The sequence below is a fragment of the Antennarius striatus genome, chromosome 19 (assembly GCF_040054535.1).
Source record: "Antennarius striatus isolate MH-2024 chromosome 19, ASM4005453v1, whole genome shotgun sequence".
In the NCBI taxonomy this organism is placed as follows: domain Eukaryota; kingdom Metazoa; phylum Chordata; class Actinopteri; order Lophiiformes; family Antennariidae; genus Antennarius; species Antennarius striatus.
This window is the reverse complement of record NC_090794.1, coordinates 13,698,324-13,726,223: the sequence shown is the minus strand read 5'-3', so window position 1 is coordinate 13,726,223 and position 27,900 is coordinate 13,698,324. Positions and strand designations below refer to the sequence as shown.

General features: G+C 42.5%; 1 protein-coding gene across 3 annotated transcripts in view; it reads right to left on the bottom strand.

Moving 5' to 3' along the window:
• The window catches only part of stxbp5a (syntaxin binding protein 5a (tomosyn)), a 91,288-nt gene extending 63,767 nt beyond the window's left edge, over positions 1–27,521 (bottom strand). For 2 of the 3 annotated variants that reach the window (XM_068342420.1, XM_068342421.1), the window contains exons 1-3: positions 27,305–27,520; positions 27,016–27,160; positions 24,816–24,913 (exon numbers count right to left, since the gene is read on the bottom strand). In XM_068342420.1, coding sequence (XP_068198521.1) covers positions 24,816–24,913; positions 27,016–27,153 — 236 coding nt within the window. In that variant the 5' untranslated portion in view covers positions 27,154–27,160; positions 27,305–27,520. Of the gene's footprint in view, positions 1–24,815; positions 24,914–27,015; positions 27,176–27,304 lie in introns of all 3 variants that reach the window. The other variant, XM_068342419.1, reaches the window with a different exon arrangement.
• Positions 27,522–27,900: the final 379 nt, after the last annotated feature.

Sequence of the window (27,900 nt, the reverse complement as noted above, 5' to 3'; positions counted from 1 at the left end):
TTAGTTTTTGACAGTGTTGGGCACAAAAACAGGAAGATCCCCTTCATGGTCACACTATAACTGACAAGTCAAATGGATTTGCTGAACAATACTATTTCATCCAGATCCCCTGAGCTTTACAAATGCCAGAAAAACCAAAACAAACATCCACAAATATCTGTACATAACCTTTGCTGAAACATAAAATCACTTAACAAAAAAACCTCAACATCTCAGTTTCCATTGTCACCTTTTTTCTGGTAATTTAACAAACACGACCTGAAGGTACTCCACAGTGACTCTGCTCCACCCACATGGGACTGACACAAGAGGAGAAATCACACTCACTGGCAAGAGCAGTCCTGATTTCATTTTAACCAAGCAGGTGTCTCTCTGCCCCCTTGCCATTCTGCACTGACCGAAAGGATGACATATTGACAGCAGGTGGGGACAGGAGCGATACGGAACAGGAAAAAAGAGGGAGACCGAGCGAAAGCCAAAACTGGGTCAGCTTCATGTCTTGTCAAGTATGATGAATACAATTCTGGAAGTTTACTGAAATATCCACTTTTATGCACTCACCAACCATAATAACTTAGAATGCTGTGCAAAATAGTGAAAATTTAATAATTTCAAAATCACTGGTGGGCTACCCTACGCTTTTTGTGTGTAAGCAATCATGCTGAATTTGATACCTACAACGCATTTCACAAGGTTTTTATTTTTGTCACCCAGTTTGCATCTAGTAAGCAAGGACATTACATGCTTTGAAACTAAAATCCTGAAATTCTGCCTTTCTGTATTTTGCGCTACAGAAAATATTTTCACACACATTTTCAATGAAGAGAGACCTGGAATGAAGACCAACGGTCCTAGTCTTACTCATTTAAAATGAAGCTACACTGTTAAACATTCTGCATGCACTTTGTGATGATCTTTGCGGGATGCACAAGGACATTACTGAAAAAGATTTGGGCAGCATTGCTTGTTCCAGATCACGAATGTACCCTTCAGCATCCAAGATGCAAATCCAGATGTACAAGTTACTGACTTGTTACTAATGGGCGATAACACACCCTCAAACCATCACACATGCTGGCTCTTAAAGTTTGTCTTTAACCTGGAGCACACAATGCTCACAATTTAATAAAATTGAATCCAACGCACAGCAGATGCTTCTACTGTGACTTAGTCCATCTTTGATGATCTAGGGCCCGGAGACGTTGGCAGCTTTTGACTCTTGATTCATGGCTTTTAGTTTGTATAATTAAGTCTTTATTTACATTGTTAGAGGCAGTGACAGTGTTGACAGACAGTGGTATTGTGAAGCGGTGGCCCATGAAAAATATCCTTCATACAATGTTGGTTGTGATGCAGGGTGACCTGTGGGGCTTGAAGATCATAGGATTTCAATTTTATTTTTTAACCTTCCACGTGTCTTTGCACGTGCAAAGACTCTTGACTCTGATTCACTCTTGGCAATATTATAGATGGAAATAGTAAAATCTCTAAATCCTAAAACCCTGTGTTAATAATTCAAATTTATCGTACGTCCAAACTTTTGGAAATTAAGTTGTATAATTGCTGTCGTCAAAGCCGCAGGCATCTGTCCAAACTATGGTGAATCACCAGGCATCTGGCAAACTTTTCACAGAGAGAATTGGCAGGGTGGAGCGGGAAACAGGTTTTATAAAACCATGTTATCCAGGAATAGTCGATCTTGATAAGTGTAATTAAATAGGGATGAGCTCTATTTCACATGGAGGATGGCTTGCCGTTTGTCTGCTTACCTCAAACATGTCACGCATCTCTATATTTGTCTGCCTGTGAGAGGAACACACAGAAAAATTGAGGAAAGGATGCGGAAAGATGAAAACATGGAGGAGGGTGGAAGAAGTGAGACTATTTTATAAAATGAAAATGAGTGAATCCAAACAGGGAATCAGGAGAACAGTTAAAAACGTCACTGTGGAAGAAACAGTGTGATAGAAAATAGAGGGAGTGAAGGCTGATTAATGGAGAGGGAAAGGAATTATAGAGAGATACCCAGAGAAAACAGAACAGAAAGAGCACACCTGGGAGCACTGAGTTGATATGACGTTGGACCTGAAGTGACGTCAAAGCTAGTCACTCATACATCACTCTGCAAAAGAGGAGGCGTGACTGAGGGGAACAGACTGCACTGGACCCAAAGACAGCAATAAGGCAATAGGAGTAAGGAGGTGGAAAAATCAAGGAGCAGAAGGCAAGACCTAAATACCACTCAGTGAAACGAAGGAAGAAAATTAAGAATGCCCTCAAGACTCAAAAGGAAGGAAACAGGATGGTAGTAATCCTGTAGAAACAGCGTTGTTCAAAAAGGACGCCTGCCCAGTGACAGAGGAATCAGATGCTTGTTCATATATTACTCGGCTACCATTCAGAGGTGTTATCCTACAAATCATCCATAATGCCACAGCCCACTTTGACCTCAACCTGCCTGATTGTTCCCTTGTTAAATCATCTCGTGTGTCTATCTGCGGCTGTTTACATCAGATTTAAAAGCTGCTGAGGGAGCTGCATCTCCATTTGTTCAGACTATGATCCAGTCTGTGCTGCGGCCAGCTCTCAGTTATTACCAGTTATTACCACTTAGCTCTGCCCTCCTTAAGTCAGCCTTTTTGTATTCCATCCTGACTTGGCAAATTTGGTTTTATTTATTTTTAATAATGGCTTATTGAAATGAATAATTTAAATAGGTAGAAATGTTGTAAATGCTTTTCAATGCATAAGTTAATTAATAACCATGATGCATTTTGCTTTGGCACACATGTACTCTACATTTGGAAACTGTAATGCCTCAAACCAACAATGCTCAATGTTTTTCAGTCTTTACAGCACTGTAGACATGGAGTTATATCCTGTGGGTCAAACAAGGGTCCCTTGTACAATGCTGACACGGTTTCATTGGTTTGGATAAAAATTACAAATAAAAAAAAAGCCCAGCATGCTCTGGACAGAGAGGGTCAGTACTGGCCAGCTTTTCTGCTGAGCAACACAATGGTAAGTGAAATTTGGAAACGCCCCCAACTTGAGCAAAAACATGCTTTACAAAAGGTTTTCAGCTGTCGCTTAGCAACAGTAGGAACAAAGACTAGTTTCTACCAAGGTGCTGATACACAATGCAAGCCTTAAAAGCTCTCTGGACGCAGGTCTTCCTCCTCTAACTTTTATAGATTTACACACTGGAGCTCTAAAGGGACCCAAAGACTTGTTTGTGTTAATTTGTTTTCCGTTCCTCTCCCTCAGCCGGAGCACTCTACTGGCACCGAATACATCAATGACAGAGAGCGTGAGGGAGTCGTGAGATTCACGCTCCCTCATGAATATCAGTCACACGTGGGAAAGTGTTGTCATGCAATCATACTGCAAAATAAGCAAAAAAAAAGAGAAAGACAGAACCTAACCACGCAGATACAAGCACCCAGAAAATCCTAGATCAGAGCAAACCAGTGATCTATTTGTTTAATGCAGTCCTTGTATAAATAATCTCTCCTGACACATTTGATTTATTATGCAGGCAAACAATTAAACCGCGATGGGGAGGCTGAGCATTTGTCGCTGCCTCAGCTTCTACACGTTCACCTTTTAAAAGCACCTCCATACGCACGTACATCTATTCTAGCACCCAAAACTCATCTAGGTGACGTGCTGGACAAAGGCAATTTGCTGAGGTGCACAGTAAAATGTTGCAGCAATCAGAATTCACATGAATTTGGTCTGTTCTTAGAGTGTATAGGTAGATGGCCAATAAGGAGCAAAAACCTACCAAACCTGGCATTACCAGCAGGCACGTGTGTGATCATAATGACTACACAGTGTGTAGATATTAAACAAATGTGTCACCATCTTCCTGAGCTAAGTCACTGTCCCGTGAAGATCACAGCAAAACACAGTGCTGAAGCACAAAGGGCTCTGTAGCCAGTTGTAATAAAGCACAGCTCTATTAAGACATGCTGGCTATAATTTAGCTTCACCCAGAACCAGCACAGGCGAGACAGCCACAGTGTTGATGCAGTTCAAATTATAAACCCCATAGGCTGTGGGGATAATGTGGATTGTTGGTTTCTGGAGCAGGGCCAGTTCTGCCCAGTGCTGGGTGTAAATATCGTAGGCCACCATCTAATTATAGCAGAACAACTTAACACTGAACTTCTGTACAGCGACTCCGAAGCAAAAATCTCCTACTGGCAAAAAAAAAAAGGAATGAAAGGGAGGGAGAGAGCCACGGAGGAGGAAGAAGGGAAAGAATATGAGCAGGGGCAAGAGGTTTGGAAATTTGCTGGCTGTAGGGATTGAATGTGGGAAAGCGGAGGGGGAAGAGATGATGAGATTGAAAATAAGCAAGAGGGAGTAAAGGGGTAAACTACGAGGAAACAATCGTTGAGTCAGCAGAGTAGCTCGTGGCCAAACGCTCCTGCAGAAGCAAAATGAGAAATGTAGAGGAAAAAGGATGAGATGAAATCGAACAGAACAGGAAGACAGAAGAGAAAGAGAGCTAAATGAGAAAGAGAAGGCAGCAGATGAGTAGAAAAGAAAATGCAAGTATATTCAAGTTGTTCGACAATCCAGGACATTTCTTCACTCTGATCATCATGGATAGGACATGTGGGATTTTTGGCGATGCTACCTCAACTGTGAAACTGTTAAGCAGTCCCATTTACATCAGTGTGACTAACAGCATTTCAACAGAATTTTAGGTTTTGCTATTGTGATGGCAATGCAAAGCCATTTACAGGATTACACTTCTGCAGGGGAGTCTGAAGCCCACAGCTAAACAAGTTGAGAGGCACAACAATGTTTTTGCAAGTGATGGAAGCTTCATGCGACTTCTGTGTTTCCTAGTCATGCTTTCAGCTGTTTCTGAAACAAAGGATTAGTAATTTGAAGACCATGCTCTAGACGGTACCTTTCTTTCTCCCTATTTCCTGCCCCAATCTTTTGGCTATCCTATTTAATAAAGGCAAGCTATTGCCCAAAAAATATATAACAAAAATAAAATACAATATAACTAAAAGAAACCAAAAGAGATTCCTGAGATTCCGTAGCACATACAGCTCATTCTCGTTCCTCACCTCATACAGTATATACGAGTCACCGTCATTGGATTGCTCATATTGAACATTTTCAGTATGAAAACAGATCCATAAACTGACTATCAGATCATCAAACAATGCGGTAAATAATGCCAGCAAAGCCAGGCAGTAGAGGAGGTACAACATTCTACTGGACATCTGATCAATTTCTCCATGTAAACAATGTTTTACAATGGCACATGTTTGTAATTGGATACTGTGGGTAGGTAAAGTGAAGAAGCATTTAAAGGGCAAGTCCAAATGAAATGCTTTTATGACATGTACAATGTAAACCTAATAATAGCGTCTGACTCACAAGGCCTTCATCTTTTATCCAATGCCAATCAATGTCTAGCCTACATGACTGGGACTCCTGGACTGAGACAAAAGGCACTGAAGAGGACAAACGAGGGGAGATTAAAATTACTGCATTGCATTTGAATGCTTCTTGGCACCAGCAGCAGAAGAAAAAGCCATCCATATTGTATTACCCCTTTATCCGCTGTTGCGGGTCGCGGGGAGCTGGAGCCTGTCCCAGCTGGCTTGGGGCGTGAAGCCATAGATTCTTAAATATGGATACTTCATGTGCAGCTTCAGTTGATGAGCAACAGTTTCAGGATTAGTGTCACCAATTCAGTGTCCAAGTACAATACTTCTACCAAACTTGACTTGAGATATTGCATTGACAAGACTTGGATGGGCAAACAGACAAATCTCCTCCCACCGCAGCTGATAGAGGCATATCAAAAATAAAAAAATAAAAAAACCTCAAGTGGACTCTTGGAATGACAATGAGGAAGATAATAATAGTAGGCCATGTTTCAACTACAAAGAAAGAAAAGGAAAGTTAAGTGGAAAAGAACGATGGAAGAAGAAAACAAGTGCAAGACTTGAAGGCTGTTTCTCCCATCAATGGTGGAAATGGATGTCAAAATATGCATTTAGATGGTTTTATGTATTTTTCCCTCAAAGTGGGAGGGAAGACAATGTAATGCCAAAGTAAGCTTTTAAATACGTGTACACTGAGATCATCAGTCTCCGTTTTAATAGGAGCTTCAGAGGCAATGGCATGAAGACGTTTCTTATGAAATACCCAACACTGTTCCTCTCTACTATAATATCAAATATAAGCATAGCCCTTAATCGTATGATACTACAAAGCATAGTTCCAGTCAACATAAATAATTATAAAAACTGTCATTAAGCCTGTTCCTGAAACTGTCCTCACCAAAACACAAGCTCTACCTCAAAGCAGTCAGCGAGCTGTATGTCTATGACAATGATCCTCCCTCCCTCCTCTCACCCGCTGGCATCGATATTAAATAAATCTTTTCAAAATAAAGAACCGCGGGAGATTAGCCACTGTTGGCCTCTAAAATTATTCAATGTGCCAAAGAACACAGGGCGAAGCTCTTCTTTCAAGGACAGGTACCCGTAAGATGCCAGCGCAGCAAGAGTCTGTATATTGCCAGTCATGCAGTAACACTTAAATGACTGTAAACTCACATTTCAGAGAGATGTGTGTGTGTGTGTGTGTGTGAGGGGTGTGTGTGTGTCTGTGTGCACATGTGCCCATGTTTAGTTTCAGAGACACAATTAAGGAGAAGAAAATAGAATAGATCTGTTTCAAGTTTCAGGATAATAATGCATCATCTCAAAGGCAATGAGAGACATGAAGTCACTTAAAATCTAGAATAGGTCAAATGCAAGAGAGATCTGGCAGAGACTACAGTAAATAAATAAATAAAAATCTATGTATGCTCTTGACATAAAAGCAGAAATGACAAATGGTGGTACGGACCTACAGCACCAGTGTCCATAGATTTATCCAGGCTGACAAATTGAGTTATCTATACAGCACTCCCTGCTGGCATGAATTTTGTTGTGTCTGCTTTAGGACTAATTAGACACACTGTTGGTACATCGTATGGTTGTCACAACGCCAGTAACACACTTGAGACAGCAATCTTGCCAAAAGTGTCATGCAGCATATAAAATATTAATCAGAGTGCTGTCCTCCGGTTTTTGACTAATGCGAGAGAGAAGGTCAATTTCCCCAGCACTGGACTGGAGGCTGCTATTGAACCACACACACACACACACCTAAACATTTGCACTGCTGCCCTGTAGTTTGCCATGCATCTGGATTTTCTCTCTAACTTGATCTCCGACAGAGGCTGCTATTGAACCACACACACACGCACACACACACACACACACCTAAACATTTGCACTGCTGCCCTGCAGTTTGCCATGCATCTGCATTTTCTCTCTAATTTGATCTCCGACAGACTCGTGCACACGATGGTCAGTGGGCAGCGGCTTAGTCAGAAAAGAAGGTGCTCTTCAACTGAACCACAAAGGGTCAATCACCTGCTACGGTGACCATCTGCCATGTTAACAAAATAAATCCTGTTCCTCAAAGCTTGGCCGATCACCAGTTAGACATTGTGAATAGACTACACAGGCAGTCAGAGTTAAAATACATAAATTCATTAATTTTCAAAAGCCACTGATGGACATCATTGTGTTCATCATGTGTGGAGCTGAGATTGACACTGGAGGAAGGGTTAAAAGGTCACTGAAATGAAAATACCTTTTCTTTGGAACATGTCTCTCCAGTAGACATACGTTCCGTGGAGATATCTGCCTGTGGTGAAATGTCAAAGCATGTACGTCACACTACGTTTCTATGTGAGGACACGTCCACCCACATAGACTCCTTATACATAACAGCATAAACAGAACCGTGAACATAGGAGGGAAATTTGAAGTGATGGGGATTCTAAAAGATTTGTTCTGTCTAGAACATCACAGCAAACATAAAAATCACACCACCTCTCCTCAGAAAACTTCATTATAGAAGCGTCGATCAGTGGGATATATCCGATTTGACCGTACAAAAATAAAGTAAAAAAAAAACAAAAAAACCAAACGAAAATTTGTCAGATGATTCCACAAATCAATACTAACCAAGATTTGCCTTAATCCTACTGAGTGGAGCTAATTAACAGAATGTTATTATAAAATAATAAATAGAAACATTCAATAAAAACATTGAATAGTTCCATTTCATACATCGAGTCTTTCGGGGTCGTGCACACAAACATTCAAATGTTTGTTTACTTTGATTAAACGTATGAAGATCTCGACCTGACCAGGACAAGAGGAATAAAAGGAAGGGGTTGGTAGATAGATGTAAATGAAGGTCAGTAGAAACTTAAACTTAACATCAAGACAATCTGTCTTTAAACTATAAACACTCACACACAGACACACACACACACGAGTAGCATGGAGACAATGTCCATCCATTGATGCTGATGACTAGATTAAATAATTAAAGACTGAAAAAGGAAGTCATTCGATCTAAACAGATGGATTACTAAAAAGAACACATTTGCTTGTGGGAAAATACTCACTTGTGTATCATAAAAATGCCAACAACACAATGCAGTAAAATGTCTGTGTTACCTTATTTATATAGCTCTGGGGTCTATGTTAAGGTTAAGAAAGAGGAGCAAGGATGGGGAAGAGAAACACACACATAATTGCATCACACACCACATACAGGTCTTCAGAGGGAGGAGACTCGAGCGAGTGCATCGGGCAACAAAGGCGGTTACGTAAGTCAAGGGGATTGTTCCTTGTTGTGAATGGTTGTGTGTTTATAGAAATCCTGTGTGCAGTGGGGAGGGCACAAAGGCCATGATGGATTTGGTTCCTTCACTGTGAGTCAGTCATATTCTGAGTGTGGAAGGAATGTGAGCATGAAAACAAAAAAGCATCTTCCCTGCTCTGCCACTAATCCCCTCTGTCGCCCCTCTGCATCACTTGCTCATACCATCTCTGTCATTTTTATCTCTATCATCCCTTCGTCTGATCTTCTCTTCTTATATCCTCCTCCCTATTTCATCGCTCTTCCCGGATGCCTTTGGTAGGAAGCCAGCCCATAATGGCTGATCTTCAGTGTAAGCACACACTCGAAATACAATGATGAACACACATCATTCTTTAGTTGCATCACAGATAATGCAGTTTTATATTAACCATTCTGCTCTTAGATGATTAATCAGTAACAAGCTGCAGTAAAATATACAATGTCAATATGAGACATGGAGCGATGCAAATAATCCGCTGACCTATCTGCTCTCCACTCTTAGAGGACTAAGGGATAAGCATTAAAAGATAATTCTATGAACTGGCTAATACTATATCATGCAGGATTAATCAAAGTTACAATACATATAATGTATGATATAATGTAATGATCTTGATAATAAAGCTAGAATAACATGTTTTGGGTGTTCCTTCAACTTACTTTTGTGGGCGTGCAGCGACAATAGGAAACCAACCATGAAAGATTAATATGAAAACTACAAATGACGTTATGTGCAAAAGGATATCGGTTTTGCTCAATAAATTCATACAACAGGACCAACAAGGATGATTTCCACACCCAAAATAAAACAAAATGACTGTTTAAATCTGCTTTGTATCACTTTCTATTTTGGACCACTCCCAGTTATTTTAAGCAACATATTAATATTGCAAAGATGTTCAGGAGCCATGGAAACAGTATTAAGGAGACTTCAGGGAATCTGAAGCCCACAGGTCTTATTCAAAGTGAGTCAGAAAGAGTGTTTGAGGCCCAAAGCTGTCACATTTCATTAGTATCCAAATCACTATTAGCAAACAAAATATGTACAAACACAAATAGAAACAGACGCTCATATACAAATTTAGAAATGTACACATAGACTAAGTCACCCAAACAGTGCTCAGCTGCACAGAACTGCCCCTGGCCTGGGTTCACATACAGAACACAAAGGTGCAACTGCACACACGTGCAGAACAAAGCCTTCTACAGTGGCGTTAGCCATTAAAAATGCATGGCAATGCAGCAACAGTTTCTAAAAATGGTCACCAGCTGCTGATCAGTACGCGAAAAACAGCTTACAGACAAAAAGATGGAAGGTGAAATCCCTCTAGTACTGCAAGTAATATGTGTTTTAAATGACAGCGCAGATAAGATTAAATCCAGTCCTTACACTGTCTAGGATTCCTTTGTCAGTGAAAGGGTTAACACCAAGAGTCACTAAGTGATGCTAATGTTGTCAAGACCGCAGCAGTGCCAGCAAGGGTTAATGTGCTCAGCGTTGTCCTCCCTCGTGTTATCAGAAATCATCAACACCCGTGTCTAATGCGAAAGCTTTGCCAAGCGCCAGACAAGAGGAATCATGCCGATAGACCTCAATTGAAGCTTAATGGGGGTCTAGTGGCATGACAGGCTGAGGCCTACTGCACCGTGTGTTCATCAGTCACTCCCCCCGCATGTCTGGGAGTCGGCTACGGCTTCCAGCTTATCGAACAAATTAGCTGCTTCATCACTGAAATGAAAGTGCCGCTCCATGGGCTGCAAGGGTGTCCTTTCCTTCATAGGCTGTCCTTGTTCTGAATCAGATAAATAAAATGCAGAATAAATAATGCACTTACTATGGTCGAGTGGAGAAGGGGGTAGGAAACAAATACAAGGCGTTCCCCACTTCCCAGGGTTCTGACATTTTGTCCTGCTAATACGGCAGGCAAACAACCGATGTGTGGTGGCTTTATGCTCAGATGGGGGGTCTGATAACAGATGGGTCAGGAGCCAAGTGTTGCCCTTCCAATCCCCACAAACCCTACCCACACACCACCAGGGCTCTGAGTCACACAGCGGAATGGCTGCGACCACTTTGGCTCCAGTTCATATGCAGACACTCCTACGGTACATTTTATCTGAATCTTATTTCTTGTCCTCCTCTTCACTTTTCTAATCTTAGATGTGATTTTGTCAGTCTGCAGTGTTTTCAGCCATCGGCTCTCCCTGTTGCTTTACCTCCTGTCTGCGAGCTTTGCTGCAATAAATGACAAATGAAGAACAGATCTGTAGCATCTTTTGATATTTGTATCAGTGAAGACGCTACTCGAGATGTCTCCAGTGGTCACATGGTGAACACGCCTTCTGCCAATTCTTTCCAGTCCTGCTGGATGATTGTAAGGCAAGCAGACATAATATACCATAATATGTGGATGCAGCATAACCCCCTTCCTCTCCTTCCTCTTCATATGTCCCCTCCAGTCCCAACATGTCTATCTCAACCTTTTCATCCCTTCTCCCAACATTACCACATAATCCACATTCTGTTCTAATTAAGCAGAAAAACCATAGGCCCTCGGTCACTCCAGTTCCACACAAAGACACATGTATATATATAACACACACACTAAAGCACAGTGGTACTGCATATCACACACCAACAGGCTGAGAGCTGAAGTGAGGGGGGAAGGGCTGGGTGAGCATGACAGCCATGTGGTGGGGTATTAAAGCCTGACTCATCACGTCATACAACACGTGTGTCTTCCCCACAGGAGCCCAGTATGACGGCATACCGCAGGGCAACCCACAGAGAAGCAACAGGAGCATAAATATCATTGCAGCTACCAGCAGGATACAGGAAGGCTAGCGTCAGGATCTGCGTAGCTCTTGACGAGCAAACACGATGCCAAGTTCAGGGCAGGAATCACAGCCTCAGCCGGATAAAGTTAGTCAGGAAGGACACTCGCTTTCTTCAAGCAAAGTCCATTACAAAATGTCATCTATTTAGGCTGGCAGTGGTGAGGCTTATGTCACTAAGCGGATATTGTAGAGTCCTCTCCCCTCAGAATAACATTTGTTGGTGATCCCACTGTCAGCAAGTGGAGGGAGTACAGAAAAGCAACAGATGATTTACTGTTATGAGGTATGAGGGTTCTATGATTAGCTATATTCACACACAGAATGGGGGGGTATATTTAGTCCAGGACACGGTGTGAAGAGTTACTACGGCTGAAGCAAGCCCAGTTTATTCAACGACACATCAGCCATTTCAAAAAGAAATTATATCCTAACCATCGATGGTGGATCACCGTTTCTTCTTGTAGCACATCTGAACAAGGAGGAGATTCAGCAAATTAAGTAGCTCTTCACACTTCAACAAATAGGGATCAATACGTTTGGAATTACATGTCCAATATTCACTTCTCTTTTAGAGTCTTTTTGTATCTTCCAAATACTGGGCCCCATACTTGAGTTGACAAATGTTACAAGACCGTTTGTTCTTGTTATCAATCTGCCATTTAGCCCTGAAAAATAAAAATTTCACAAATTTCCCTGCTGTTGGACAATAAAGGCTTATCTTATCTTATCTTAAAATATACCCCCATTTCTGCTCCATAATACCAAGTTGACTTTACTTTTAGGGTTTCCATCATGTGAGAAATGCCTGGTTCCTGGTGTTACTTTTTTAGTGCCACTTCCTTTGAGGATCCAAGGGAGCCGAGCAAGAACTAAAAGGTCATGTGAAGAGATACAGACCTAACATCAGTGGGACAAGTATCTGCACAGCTCAAATCAATAGCTGCCACAGTCTTACAGCAAAGCTACTTCAGCACCCGTTACAATTTCTGTCTTAAAAAGCTGCGATGATCACGAAAGGTCAACAAGAAGGTAATTAAACATGGTGCTCATCTCCTGTGAGAACGAACTATTCAGTATTGGACAATAAAAGGCACAAGTACCTGTTTTAAAGTCTTTACACCTTGATAAGAACTATAATGATGGGAGATCATAGTAATAAGAGAAGCAAATGGCTGTTCCAATTATTATATTGAGGTAAATATCAGAGGCACTAGACTGGTGTTCAAATGTTAACACTACGTTGGGTAAGTCGGAACACTCTCTGGTAGATGCACGAGAAAACTACATAAAATTGTTAATTCAAAATGTCAGCATCTTTTCAGACTGAAAAAAGGATATGGTACTCAGGAGATCAAATTGTCCTTTCTGTGTCCTGTGGGACACAAATTGAGATGGATAGAAGCTTCAACATTTAAGCCATCCATTTTCTTGTAGACCAGATGATTGCAATCATTTCATCTTAAGCCGTTTTACCCCCTTGCAGGTCACAGGTCTGCTGGAGCCTAAACCATCAGGCAAGAGGTGGGGTACACCACTAGATAAGACACCACTTCACTGCAGGGCAACATAAAAAAAATACTCTCACCTTTTATGTGACCAATTCACCTAAGCTGTATGTTTTTAGAGTTGGTAAGAAGCTGGACAGAACCCACGCAGACAGAAGGAGAACGTACAAACTGTACAGAAAGGAATCGAACCGGGAACCATCTTGCTGTGAGGCAACAGCGCTACCCACTGTGCCACTATTACCAGAAACCTACAATACTAATACCCAGAACACAAGCTGGGACTCAACAGAATCCTACCTAACGGAATGAATATGAATGTAAAAGGGAAAAAAGGAAGACATACACCTTAAATGACCAGAAGACATGTGGCTACCCCCAGCTGGACATTCATAAAATAAGGAAAATCCCTCCAAAATTTTAACTCTTGAGCAAAACCCCCAAACTCACTGGTGGCCAGACTATATTGGTCATTGGTGGCCCAATAAACCTCACATCCAGCAACACCCTGGAACAAAAATTACCAACATTGCACCTGAGTTTAGCACCACACAGAAGAATAGGCATTTAAATTCAAGACTTAACAGTTCATCTGCATCTGAAGAACAACAGACACTCCTATGAAGACAATGTCCAGTCATCCTCATCTCCCTTCTAATTCCATAAATTCAGCCCCAAGCAAAACATCTGGTTATGGTATGTATTATATGATAGGCCTAGAGGCAGTGTGACCCACACGCCATACTTGCAGCTAAGGCTCGTTTGCTTGGACTGACAAATTCTAATATTCTCCAGCTGTAGTTGGTTTAGTTAAGTATGTACAAATTAGCCTGTAGCAAAGAAGGTAAAAAGCATGAAATAGAACAGATTTACAGGGATTAACACTTGTGTGTCTGCCGTTGCAGATGGTTCGTGGTTGAGCTGCGTATTGGTCTTTCTGAGGCCGACAACACAGAAGGACACACACAGACTAGATGTGTGCAACTGAACCAAAATACTCCTCTGTCACTGTCCACAAGAGGCACACACATGCACCCACATCTCAGCACATGCAACACAATTCCACAAGTACCTCTGGTACCTTGGGAGCATTCCATTTCCTGCATGTGTGCGTCTGTATTTGTCTGTGTGCAGCAGTGCAAGTGCAGAGAATCCTGCAGACACAGAGTGTCTAGACTTGAGTAAGGTCATAACCAACCATTTACACAACACATGGCCATTAGGCACTCGGGATTCTTCACATGTATGTCCCAAAACCAGAACAGTCTGACAACCACAGAATGAGGTTGCTGCAATAAGCAAACCAGGGTGGGGGCCAGAAACAGAAGTAAATAATAAATTCAGCAAGCTGACGTTTGGCTGGAATTTAGACATCGTCTTCAAGATCAATCTCAGCTTAAAATTATCAGGCTACTCACCCCTAGGTGCAAAGATATGTTGAACTGCTAAAATACACCAATCTAATTGAGACAAAATTACATCAAGCCTGAAGACAACATCCTGATGAGCATAATTGGATCATTTTGATAGCTCAGTAAAACAATGGTGTAAATCGTCAGGCTAAAGAGCTTTCAATAATTTGTCATTAGTGCCGACACAATCACTTCATTCATCATTCTCTTGAAAATCTATTAACCATTTAAATCATCATTGTGCTGGTTCCAGGTTTTCCAAGATACGGATGGGCAGCTTTTTTTCTATTTTATAACATTATCACTCTGCATGTAAACCTAACCAACAGTACGATATAAACCTGAGCGCTGAACAAGAAATATTTGAAGACATTTAATTGGTCAAACAATTTTCTTTTTAGTAAAAATTGACCTAATTATAAAGTGAACTTTAGCTGAAACTTGCAAAACTTAACAAAACTAAAAAGGATAAGAAATGTACAGCACGAAAATGAGGAAGAAGCACATACCCTTGAGACATGGTGAAAGACTCCACAAAAACTAATGAGCTGTAAGGAGTCAGTAGGTGGACCAGAAGAGAAAAATCAATAACTTCCATTAGAAAAAAAAATCTATAACCCTAAAACTACGAAACAATTCTATCCATGGGAATGTGAATCAGAATGAGGAGATGTAAAACAATGTGGTTCAACAGGAGATGAGGAAAGAGAGGGTGAAGAGGAGGAAATATACCTCAGCTATTAAAGCGCTGCAGCCCTTTGGAGACCCAGTGGTCACATGAAGGGCAGGGAGGCGAGAGAGTCGATAAAATCTCTGGGCTTCATAACATTCTGTAAGCCAGTCCCCTTACAAGCACAACGGGAACCGAGCCAATTTGACAGCAAGAGTTTGACTCATCCTGCAGCACCTTCACAACAATGTCAAGCCAAACCACCAAGTGTCAACCACAGACACTAATGTTATATTCAAAACAAGCACCTGAGAAGATGTCCTTTTATGCTTGGGTTATTTTTAGCTCATAAAATGAAATGTTTTCATGCAGCCAGGAAGAAGCATTTGAATCAGTCAGGTCACATTGAGAATAAACAGACATTTGTCTGATGTATACCAAAACAAAAACACAGAGTGCCTCATTTTGTGTTTCGATTCCGTCTTTGGAAAGCACGAATCACAGATAGACTCAGGCAGACCTGCATCCTAAGCATGCATTCTGTACTGAAGTGATAATTGAAAGACAACACTCCCATTCAACTTGAAAAACGCACTGATCTCATGGAACTAGTTTTCATCACTGCTGTGTCATTTGACAGGGGTCCTTCAGTAAGACACTCGATTGATAGTACGAACAAGGAAGTGATATTTACATTACAGTACAATTGAGAGCCATCTTTAGATCTGCTCAGGACAATTCACACACACTTTGGAATGCTGGATCACTTGTTTCATTTTTAAAACTGTAAAAGGAACTGCTGCTAGTAGTTTGAAGCACTTAATCCTTGGGGAACATGATCATGAAAGCCTCACACTTACAAATGAACCACAATTTGAAATCAATGGGCGGTATTGTGTTACCAGATTCTAATGTACACAGACCATAACTCCTGAATGAGACGCCGCACAAAGTGACGCCAAATGAATTCAATAGAGCACACAGGGTCGTTCATTGTGAAAGCCTGACTGTTAATGTTAAAGGACCTCTGTGGTAAGGGACCAGACAGTGGTCAAAGCCTTTGGTCATGAGAGCAGTGGAATAGCACAGAAGTATATTGACCAGGACTAATATGAGTGCAAATCAATAAAGAAGGTACATGGTCCACACAACTGCTGAAAAGGCATTCATGTGAAATAAAGCCTGTCATAAATCAAAGATGGCTGACAGGACTGTGTGTCCCTGGTTGTCACAGCCCGGGGAGGGGCAGCGTGTCGTTTTCCAAGAATACTGCGCAAAAAATGGTTGATGGGACTGAAATATCAGATTGTGTAAAATTACCACCATCAGCACCATTCCCTCTTCCAAACAGTTAAGGATAATTCAGATTTTTTTTTTAAGACTTGGGTCTTATTTTTGCAGCTTCATCCATTTTGCCCTGCTGCATTTGTTACAAGGAAAATTGTAAGATGTGGATTTGGGATCAAGAGAATGAGGTCTGACAGGGAAGTAAAGTAGTGAAATGATCCGGCAGGTTATAAATAAACCTCTAGTTATCCATCTTATCTAAAAAACAATTGGAGCTAAAAGAAAGAAAGAAGAGAGTGAATCATGATTCATGATGTGACATGATAATAAACTAAAAGTCTCTGCATCTAAATTGCTGATAGAAAAATTGAAAAATCCAAACTTTACAAACAAAATTGAAACGGTTAATGTCATCTTCTTACATAGCATCTTCACTCCTGACTTGTTCCCATGTCGCCAAGAAAACTCTGCTAAGTTTGTCCGCCGCCCACAGGAAGTTTTTTACGTTCACTGTCAGCTGTCACAAGTTACTCCATGCATTAGTTCCCATTTCCAAAGCCAACTAAAGTTCTACTACTTAAAGTTTCATGGTTCAAGACAAATGTGGGCAATATCTAGACATGTCTATCATTGGGTTTGATATTAAGTTGAAGATTTTGTGTTTTACATTTGTGTTTGTTAACTTGTCATCCAAATATGAACACATATATAGAAACAATCCTCCATCCATCCTTTTTCTTGATAAGACGACTGCAATCGTCTCATCATCAGACCCTTTTTGCGTCTCGCTAGTCATGGCTGTTGCTCTGTTGCTGGAGCCTATATGCTGGGTGGGGTACACCCCAGACGTGTCACCAAAGAATCATGGTGCCACCTGGAAGACAAACTGCCATTCAGGCAAACTCATACCTACTTGCCCACCATGCTACCCAGACAAGCAATCCCTTAGCAAATGCTAAATCAGTAGCCAGATCAAAATGCTGCCACTTGCCCATGAGCAGACAGAATGGAGCCAACAACCAAGCAAGTGACGCAGGTACGTCCACTGACAGAAAGTGTAAAACTGGACCAATCTGTCCCTCCAGCCCACATCACACCTCATTACCAAGCAAACACTGCCTGTCATGTATGGAATAAGTCCACAGGTTGGTGAGCTGCCCTGTATCTGACATTCCAGCCTGACTGGTAACTTGTTTCTGTTGTATTTGATTCCCCATGTTTGCTTGTTTGTAGACAAGATATCTGAAACACATTTCGATCAACTTTGGTGTCAGAGGGGATCTTGGACCAAAGGAAAAGTTGATCAAACACTGGGGGGGAATCCACATGTGGATTCTGGGTTTCTAGATCTCTTCATGCATTTGCCAACATCAACAGATTGGTTTTTCAAAATTTGCTCATCGCATGAATAAAATTAAATATCAAAAGAAATACATCAAGGCACGGAACAGGCTGGATCCAGATCAGAATCCACGTCTGAGACAGCAGAATATAGCTTCAGACGGCAATAAGCATTGGTTCATAGTAAGATAAGACAATCCTTTTTTTGTCCCACAGTGGGGAAATTGACACGATTACTCAATGCAAAATGTATCCAATTTATCCAAACTTTATCCACACCCACCAATCAGGTAAATCATATTTTTGCTAATGCCTCACAAGTTCATCATGATACACATGATTCCAAATGGTAGGAGCAGAGTTCAACAATCAAGGAATTAGGCCCTATAACATAATGAGGCAGATCAGAGTAAAGTATCATTATCATGGTGAGAACACCGGCGTGTAAAATGTCCTGAAAATAATGATCCAGTCATTGATTATCCTCACAGCAATAAAAAAAAAACCCAAAAAAAAAACATCACGATTAGAACTGCATTGGATTTTTGACACAGCCTGGAAGCTATTTCCTGACAGCTCAGGTTTTGGTGACATCTGTGTTGGTGGAGGTGAGCACTCTGAGCGCTCTCTAGCTTTTGGTATGCAGACAGTGTCTTCTGAACAAAAAAAAAAAAAAACGAGATTTAACTATAGTAAATGATTATCTAATTTGTAAAAGAAAAACCTTGATAACAGGGACAAAAACATGCTACGATCTGGCTGAACCTCCTTTAGTCTTCATTACCAACAGCAGCCCTTGCTGTTAACCTTTCTCAAGGTCATTAAGATTTCGTGGCCTCCAATAACACTGCTGTCTAGGGACAAAAATATCACAGCTGTCCTGAATTCTGATGACTCACTGAAGAAACACGAAAGGCTATGTGCACATTTTCATTAGTGAACTGGTTAAACATAACTAACCTTGAGGACACCTTGTAAACACAAACACAGCAACATCACTTCTAGCGAGACGGGTGCTGGAAAATCCAAAGAGCATGAGGAGTAAAACCTAAATGTGTGCTAAATTATTTAGCAGAAGTAACATGACAGCAACTTTAATCTTAAACCTGGTCAGGGCTGAAGGACCTAAGCTGGACCCACTGTCAGGATATTGGACAGAAGCAGCAGCCACATTGTTGTGGCACTGATGCAGCAAAATTTGTTTTCCATTTCTTCGAACCGATAAAACAGAGGAAGCTGAGTGCTTTTGGAAAGCCTGAAAGATGAAACCCAGCACAGAGGGGGGTCTTTAGTACTTCTCACACTGAACAGGTACACATTCACACGTGCACGCACACAAACACAAAGATTGTGAAGTCGATGTATTCTGAACAGACACCAAAACTCAATCTCTGCGCTCTCCAGCGACCTCGTCGCAAACTCAACTTTTAACCATTTTGTCTTAAAACACCCCGTTAGACAGGCTGAATCCTCCCTCCAACCGCCAACGGCTTGTTGAAACACATACTCACACCATTAGACTATCTCATCAGATGTAATAAAATGACTTAATTTCAAGCTATTCTCTCTTCCCTGATCCAACTGTGTGTGAAAAGTAAAATGAGGTCAACTGGGATGAGATGCTAATCCCTCTTGATTTTGTGTGAGAGCTCTCATCTTTCCCAGACTTTCATCCCCCGTATGCTAATGCTAGCAGCCCAAGAAGAACTGATACAGTGATGAATCCTCGATATCACCTCAGGTGCTGGTAGCACGTGGTAAACAAAGACGGATGCATGAACTAATCATGTATGTAGAAACCATTCACAGAAGCAGTTCAGCTCCCCTGATAAGACGGTCACTGCCTCAGTCGATCTCTTCGCTGTGCTCAGTGTGAGCACATTGCATAACCGGACACAGACCCCAGGCCCGGTCTTCACTATGGGGAGTCTTCTAGAAGTGTCCACAAAGACAGATAGCTTAACTGATGTTGAGCGAGATGAGGTGGGGGTACAACCTGGACGAGGGCCAAAACAGATGAGCTTTCACGCTCACATTCACACCAATTTAGTGTCATCTATTTACATCTATCCCATTTTTTGGACAGTGGGAGGAATCCAGGGGGACACAGACATGAGGAAAACATGCAAACTCAAAGTGTGAAGCAACAGTGCTAGCTACACTTCTGCCACCCGTAATGATCACAAATTGCATGTTGACAGTGTGCAACTGAGCTGCTCTGTGAAGCATGATTAAAAAGGCATTTGAATAATTTGGGAGTTTCTCACATGCATTGAAATGCAATAAAATTCCAACCACGGGTTGTTCAGAAATAGAAATACTGGCTCTGTGGTAGGCAGGTACACGGTGCACTGGGCCGGCTGTCTTGAGTCATGTCTGCTGCCTCCATGTGAGTCATTGCACCTCTGTCCTTCCACTCCATCATGTATCATCACATCCCACCTTGGGTACTCCCGCTCTTCCAGAATGCTTCCTCCTCAGTCAGTATAGCAGCTCATCCCAAGGGGGGGCTGGTATGCTCCACAATGCCCTTCATTTCATCCTGGATCTTGGCTCTGGTCGTCTCTCATCCCAGTCCTTTGCTTATAGGAGTTCCTGGCATCCATCGCCAGCTTACTGTCACTATTCATGCCCACTGGGCGTATTTGACTGTGGCTGACCTCCTTCTGGCCTGTGTGTCCTTCTGGTGGCTCCATCCCATCCTTCAGTGTTGATTATCATCTGAATTTTAGACCAGGTGGTAGAAGTACCAGCGCTGTGGGATGCGTCCTTCTCCCATGTGTCTCAAAATTTCCATTTCCTGTCCTGATACTGTTGTCTCACACACAACACTGAAGTCCCGGGTGTGTGTCAGGTTCTGTGTTGTGTCATTGGGCACTTGTCACACAAATTTGAATCATCAACCTGCTTTTATTTTTAACCAGGGCACCGTCACTGCCAGATACCAAAATCAAACAAGCTTAAATAAGATAAAAGATACAGATAAACCGTGCAAACGTCTTTCTTATCAAGCAGCCAAAGGCAGCTGTAGCATGATGTGCTCATGTTGTTACCTTATTTGACATTGTGTGTCCTCATGCATATGGACTCATTTTGATGTTGATGAGACATGTTGTGTAGTCCTGTGGGGTGGGAATGGACAATTTTGATTTGCATTCCATAGCAATAAAATTTCAACACCTATTTATCTACCATTTATATTCCAGCCCAGTACGTCTTGCCCTTCAATGAACCGATGTGCAAAATACGACAAAGCTTGGAAGGAGGTGAATAAATTAAAAGGAAGACTGATGTTGTAAATATGTCACAATCAGCCTGTGCTATAACCAAAAGCTACACAGGGCACAGGGCAGTTCCTGTACGTGTGTGTACATATAGGAAGTTCTCTGCAAACGTGTGAACCACTGTTCTCCTGCATGTGCAAATGTTTGCCCTTCTGTGTCCACTAGACATACAACAACTAACATTTGTATAAGTCTTCCACTATAAATGGGCGTTCTGGGATGGCAGGGCTGAAACGGTCAGCTCCGTCATCTTAGAACGTCTATCATGAAGTAATAACTTTTTTGTGTGTGTATGTGTGTGTGGTCCTGTTTGCATGTGTGAAGCCAAAGATGTTCTGCGGATGAGATAATCTGGCAGACCACAGAGAGACATTTTGATCTATTGCTGGCTCAGGTAGTGTCTGGGTTACAAAGCTGCCATTTTTCTTGGCCGCCACCAGCAGAGAGCCATCTCTCTGCACAGTTCAGTCACCACATTGTGACACACTCAGGTGGACACCACCCAGCAAACACACCAAATTTCACAGGCATTGAAATGAGGCCAGTTTGATTGGATCAAAGTCATCCAAAAAACAGTTTCCAAAAACTGTGTTTTCTGTCAGGAAGTTTGCCTCTAAAGTACAAACTGAACCAGCAGAGTATGAATTTCAATTATTAAATATGGAGAGGTTTGTTTTTTTTAATTAAAGCATTAATAGACTTGTTTTTTCCATCCTACAAGAATTCTCTCCAAACACAAGAAGTTATTAATCAGTACAAGATACAAAATCTGTGCATTGCTTTAACTTTAAATATCATTGCCATAAGATGACTCACTCCAAGCAGCACGGTGGCGCAGTGGGTAGAGCTGTCATCGCACAGCAAGGCGGTTCTGGGTTAGAGTCTCGCTTTGTGGGGAGTTTGCATGTTCTCCCAGTTTCTGCGGGGGTTCTCTCCAGGTTCTCCGGCTTCCTCCCACCTCCAAAAACATGCGCTTCAGGTTAACTAGCCCAAACTGACTGTAGGTATGAGTGTGTGCGTGCATTTTTGTCTCTGTGTGGCCCCCGCGGTGCACTGGCGTCAAGCCCGGAGTTTTCCCCGCCTCACGATGGATGGATGGATGAAGATGGATGAAGATGACTCAATGCAGTGTGAGGAGCTTTTTTAATTTACCAGTATGCCAGACCTCCCAGAATGAGGATTTAGACTTGTTTTAGCACCAGAGCACAACGCCTGAATCAAATTGCCTACAGCCCAAATTTAGCAAACTTTAATGATTTCCAAAAACAAACAAGACATTTTCTCTGCTTTTGACAACGTAATCTCATATAATCTTCTCCTCTAGACACTGACAGATCTCAATTAGCATCATGCTCAGCTCTTACGGATGTTCATAACATTATTACAGCTTACCATGTTGAATCAGCCCTGTTTTTGTCTGTTGTTATTGGCTTTAAAATACCAAAGCCCTCATCAACAAATACCTGCAGCTGATGTTACTTAAAAGCACCACTGTTAAACCAATGAGTCCATTCAGGAAATATTAACAGCATATAGATCAAGTAAAGGAAACTTGGCCTTTACTTTGGGGTTTTTCTCAGTAATTCAAATCATAGAACTCTTTCTATTCAGTATATGTCAACACATTATCTCTGCTTGGCTTCAGATCACTCTGCTAATCCACTAGAATGTGCTTGCACAACAAATCTTGTTTTCCAAACGCTCGCAGCCTCTTTTTGCTGCTGGAATATTTAGCAAACAGCTGATGGCCGTGTGTGTGTGTGAGAGAGTGCACTAGAACACACTCTGCCTCACTGAATTACCATACAACAATCAATAAGGATTCTATTCTTGACCAGTAAAAGTTGAAGCAGGGGATAGCCTGCTTCACTCACACTCTCTCCTCTCTCTGCTCATCCTCCTCCATCATCATCTCCCCTGCCAGCTTCTTCCTCTAGCCTCCTCTTTCTCTTTTCCAGACAACACCAAAGGGACACGGTCATCTTCCCAGGTGGACAGTGGCGAACATCAAACACAGGACAGGCTTGACGGCTGGAGGGATCCGTCGTCCCATCGGAGGATTGCCACACAGACACATTCACTAGCAGACAGGCAAACACACGTCCTGTAATTTTCAGTCCTCTGCCATTCTGAGACCCGTGATCTGCCACTTCCTGTTGTCCTCCACGGAAGAAACGTGAAGTCCAGCCAAGCAAACAGACACAACAATGCAAAAGCATACAGATACAGGTAGCAATGAGCTGCAAAAAATAGTAACCCCAGGACATGCATGTCTGCATCAGCACACACGTCTGGATTTCATGTAGACTAGCAGGGCTGAACGGCACCACGTAAAAAAACCTGAGCAGCAGCAAAGCAAAACAAAAACCACGAATCACCAAAATCTCCATTATTCCCTTCATGTGTGTCACACCAATACCGTCCTCATCAGATAAAGAACTTCACACCAAATGACACAGGATGAAAACCAGAACCAAAGCCTAGATGGATTCTCCCAAGTCACCTTCCCCTACCTCAGATAAGACTATCTGATGCACATCATTCAAACACAAAGCGTCCTTGGCTCATTCACAGCGACTAGATTCAGCCAGCAGGATCCATCTGACAAGATCATTTCACCCAGACTGAGGATATTCTGAGAGAAAGCATTGTGATCTTTAAGCTGATTGGTGGTAGGCTGCTTCTACAATGAGTTTAGCCAGTCTGACGCTCACAGGAGAAATCTATCAGCCAGTGAGACATAAGCCATATTAGGCTCACTCAGTACTTCCTACACCGGCCCCGACACATTATTTCCTCCAGAGAATGGATTTCATCTCTCATCTTCTAATACATGTGTACCACTGACAGAATCTGCTTTACCTTGTATGAAGAAATTATCATGTTCATAGACTGATCTCCAGAAGATATGTGGCATCATTATGAATTGGTCTCCCTCACTCTGATTTTAAGAAGAGACAGTCCATCATTGTCTTGGTATTAATCTGAGACTCAGCAGACTCCATACCTGAGAGTTTTGATGTTTTCACTTTTCCAACACGGGTGAAAGAGACAATGCTACAGCTGTTAGCAGGAGCGATGTGGGAGAACCAAGCGGACAGCTCTTCATCACCCTGAAATGAGCTGGCAAAGTTTGTCGGACTGGCAGGGGAATACATGGGAGACCTGTGAAAGAGGCCTGATGCAGGCGAGCTCACAGCCATACTCTGAAGCTACACAACTCCCCGCGGAGCCATCTCATCACAAGCAGTTGTCCTCGTTTGTGTAAATGTTCTCATCCTGCAAGGAAGCCAACATGAGCAGCACACACCTCAGCGAGGCTGAATATCAACTTTTCAAGAACATCCAGATGTTTAAAAGTGTGTGCACAAGTAAGATAACATCAGCTAAGATTTAGCGTTCAAGAGAAGCTGAATTACACCCGTTTTCTGTTTCTCGTTTCTTATTTTGTAACTGCGTGACACCATCTGGAGCTGAGACATTCAGGTAACATAAAACGGTTACATTCTTGATGCTGAAGCATGCAGATCTCAAGGCGTCCGGGAGCCAACAAACGCCAAAGAAAACTTGTCAGCAAAATCTACCAATACTGAGAAACCGCACTAATGCGCATTAGCACCTGAATACAGCAGCTCAGACATCTGTTTCCTTACCTGCTGTCGCCTTCCACGGATGCGGGGCCACATTAACATATATGACATCTCAAAGGCAAATGAAAGGATACAATCTGAGCGCACCGCTCTGGGTCCCGACAGCCAGTATCTTCTGTACCGGGTCAAAAGCCATGGCTGACGGCTGATACGGAAAACCATGACGGACAGTCTGTAAAGAAAGATTTTAAAAAGAACGCCTTAGACAGGATATCGATTTCACAGCAGGGGTGCTGTTGCATCGCAGGATGTCACACACATTTTGGTAAACAAATGATCCCAGATGGATGTGGAAGGTGTTATGAAACAGAAATAAATCTGGAGAAAGGATGAAAGACGCCATCCGTACATGTTTACCCTGTTCCTGCACCTTTTACTTGGCTTTTTAAGACTCTTTTGCAATCATGGTGCTTCTCTTTTTTAACAATATCCATCATGTCTCTCTTTATCTTCCCTTCTCTCACCACCTCCCACATGTGACTACAATTCCACTTCAGTTTGAACAAAAAAACACCAAATACACCAATGTGAAACATTTAATTGTGGTCTGTGGAGTTTTTTTGGAGCAGAACACACAGATAGGTGTTCCTGGTTTCTCGTCCATCCACTGTATATCTCTATGTGTGACTCTGGTTTTATGGTATCAGTCAGCCGGTGGTGGGCTGTTGGACTTGTTTGTTTAGCAGCAGAAGGCTAAAGCATGTTACATAAGAAGTATGGAGTGCAGCAAAGACACCTGCCATTTTTTTACAGAGAAAAATCACAGAGTTTCTATTCACACAGATAACAAAGGTGTAGGAAGGAGGAAGGGATGGTGCTCAGAGAGACTTCAATCGATGCCCCTCTGCTGATGGACGTATTTAGGCTGTAATGTCTCAGCTGCAATCTCACAGCTAGTTTTGCAGCCACAATATCCCCCAACTCAGTTGTGTTGACTTTGTTCCAGACTATGTTGCCCAGCTTTCTAGTTCAAGCTTCAGGCACTCAAACTCATAATTCTGAATAAACAGATGATTACACTTTTTAAACATATAGCTGCCCCAGCCTCGACTCCTGCCCCTTATGTTGGCATCTCTCAGAACAGCATGAGCAGTAATCACATGGGTCCTCCACAATGAAGACCTCAGAGTCACATGGAGAGTCAGTTTGTAAAACAGGACTAAGTTAATCACTGAAGATGGACTGTGATAGAGAGCTAAAAACCCACATCTGAGAAATCAGCTAAAACCTGATTGAAATATAGAAAGTTTACAGTTAAAACCCTTAAAAAGATTCCACCAATGAACCCCTTTAAAATAATGCCGGTTGAACAAGGGAGTTAAACATAATAGAACTGAACACTGAGGTAGCTCTAATAATCCCACATCAAACCACTGGGATCCACTTCAGGATCTCCTGATTTAAGATCACAGCCAGCATTGAAGAGGAACCGCAGCATTCATTAACCTCATCTTCTGCTGTGGACCAATTTAGACAGAGAAGGGCAAACCATTCTTTCAAACACTCACTTCAGGCGCCATCAGCCCCTAATGGATCAATGATCTGGGGGGGTAATGTGTGAGGGAGAGATGGGGGACTGTGAGAGAGGAGAAAAAAGGGGCGAGATACTGTGGAGGATAGTAATAAGGGGGGGAAGACAAACTCTCACTCACGCACAATAACCACAGAGCTCCGCTCCCTTAATCCAAACCCAACAGATTATGCAAGAGTGGATCAGTTTGGCCCAACCCCTAAACATGACAGTTCAGGCCAAGCACACGCACAACCCGCAACCGATGGCGTTTAATGGGAAATGGTAACCTTTGTTATATCCGCAGGAACTAGTTGGCTTAACAAATTAAAATCAAATCAAACAAAAAAACTACTAAATTAATGCCTGGGGTCACAGAGAAACTTATAAATGTGACCATTAGTCCACCAGAGCGCACTCGCCATATGCGCATTTTAAATCAGGTCCATCAGACCATGAGCTGGACAAACACAGACAACGTTAATGGTTTGTGGTTAAAATAATAAATAAATAAAAAACTGGAATAATGTTGAATAAACCTTTAGTCATCAGGGACTCGTTATAGTTCAGGAGAAGACAGGAGAGCAAAATGCGGCGTCCTTTCTTTTCATTACTCGAAGCTAACTCACACCTGCTGTGTCCTGCGACGGGATGAGCGCCGAGAGAACCGCTCAATTAAAAAAAATTAAAATTAACATTAAAAAAAAAAAAAAAAGAAAACAGGACAACACAGCTGTATCAGAAAATCACCGAGACTCGCCCACCTTGCAGAGCTGGAAATGCTCGGACTGGATGGTCTCCTGGATCAGATGGTTCTCCTGTGGCCCCACTTGGACCGTCGGGGTGGAGGAGGACACCTCCTTCAAGCCGTCCAGCACCTTCCTGATGTTGAACTTCTTCATTTTCAGTCTGCAGAGCACAGAACTGAGATCACCCGCAAAAGATAAAGGAGATAGCCACTTTCTCTCTCACACACACACACACACACACACACACACACATACACATACACACACACACGCTCTCTCTTCTTCTGGTTTCTGTGAATCTCACATTTTACTGCTTGTTTCATAGCGCTATCTCCATGCTTGGGGAGGGAGGGCGCGCTCAGGCGCGCACCGCTCAGGTCGCTTTTTGTGGCGTGGAAATGACGGGCTGCTGGGGGGTTGGTGCGTCGCTGTAATTTGCTCCGAGTCCGTGTTGTGCCCACTGCGTCTCTGTGGCTCCACTCGTCTTCTCGGCTTACCTCCCCCCCCCCCTCTCACTGCTGTGCGCGCCGCTCAGCCAAGGCGGAAACGCGGCGCAGTGGCGCTGCTGCTGCTGACGGTCTTGCGCATGTCTCAAAGAGCAGAGGCTTTAACACAAATCCCGCCACCTCGCCAGCCTCCCTCCCTCCCTCTCTCTCTCTCTCTCTCTCTCTCTCTCTCCTCCTGTCACCCCCCCCCCTCCCCAGCGACAACGCCCCCTCTCCCCCTCTCACGCACATATATACTGTAGTAGGTTTTGCTCCACTGCACCTGGTGATGTTGGGATGCTGCAGCCTGGAGTCTGTGTGGAGACAGACACACAGATGGAAGCTCGGTTCCATTCTGTCCCCTGAACTCTCTTCACTGCGCGTCTCGTTTTGCGCGACCACATCCAGCACCGTC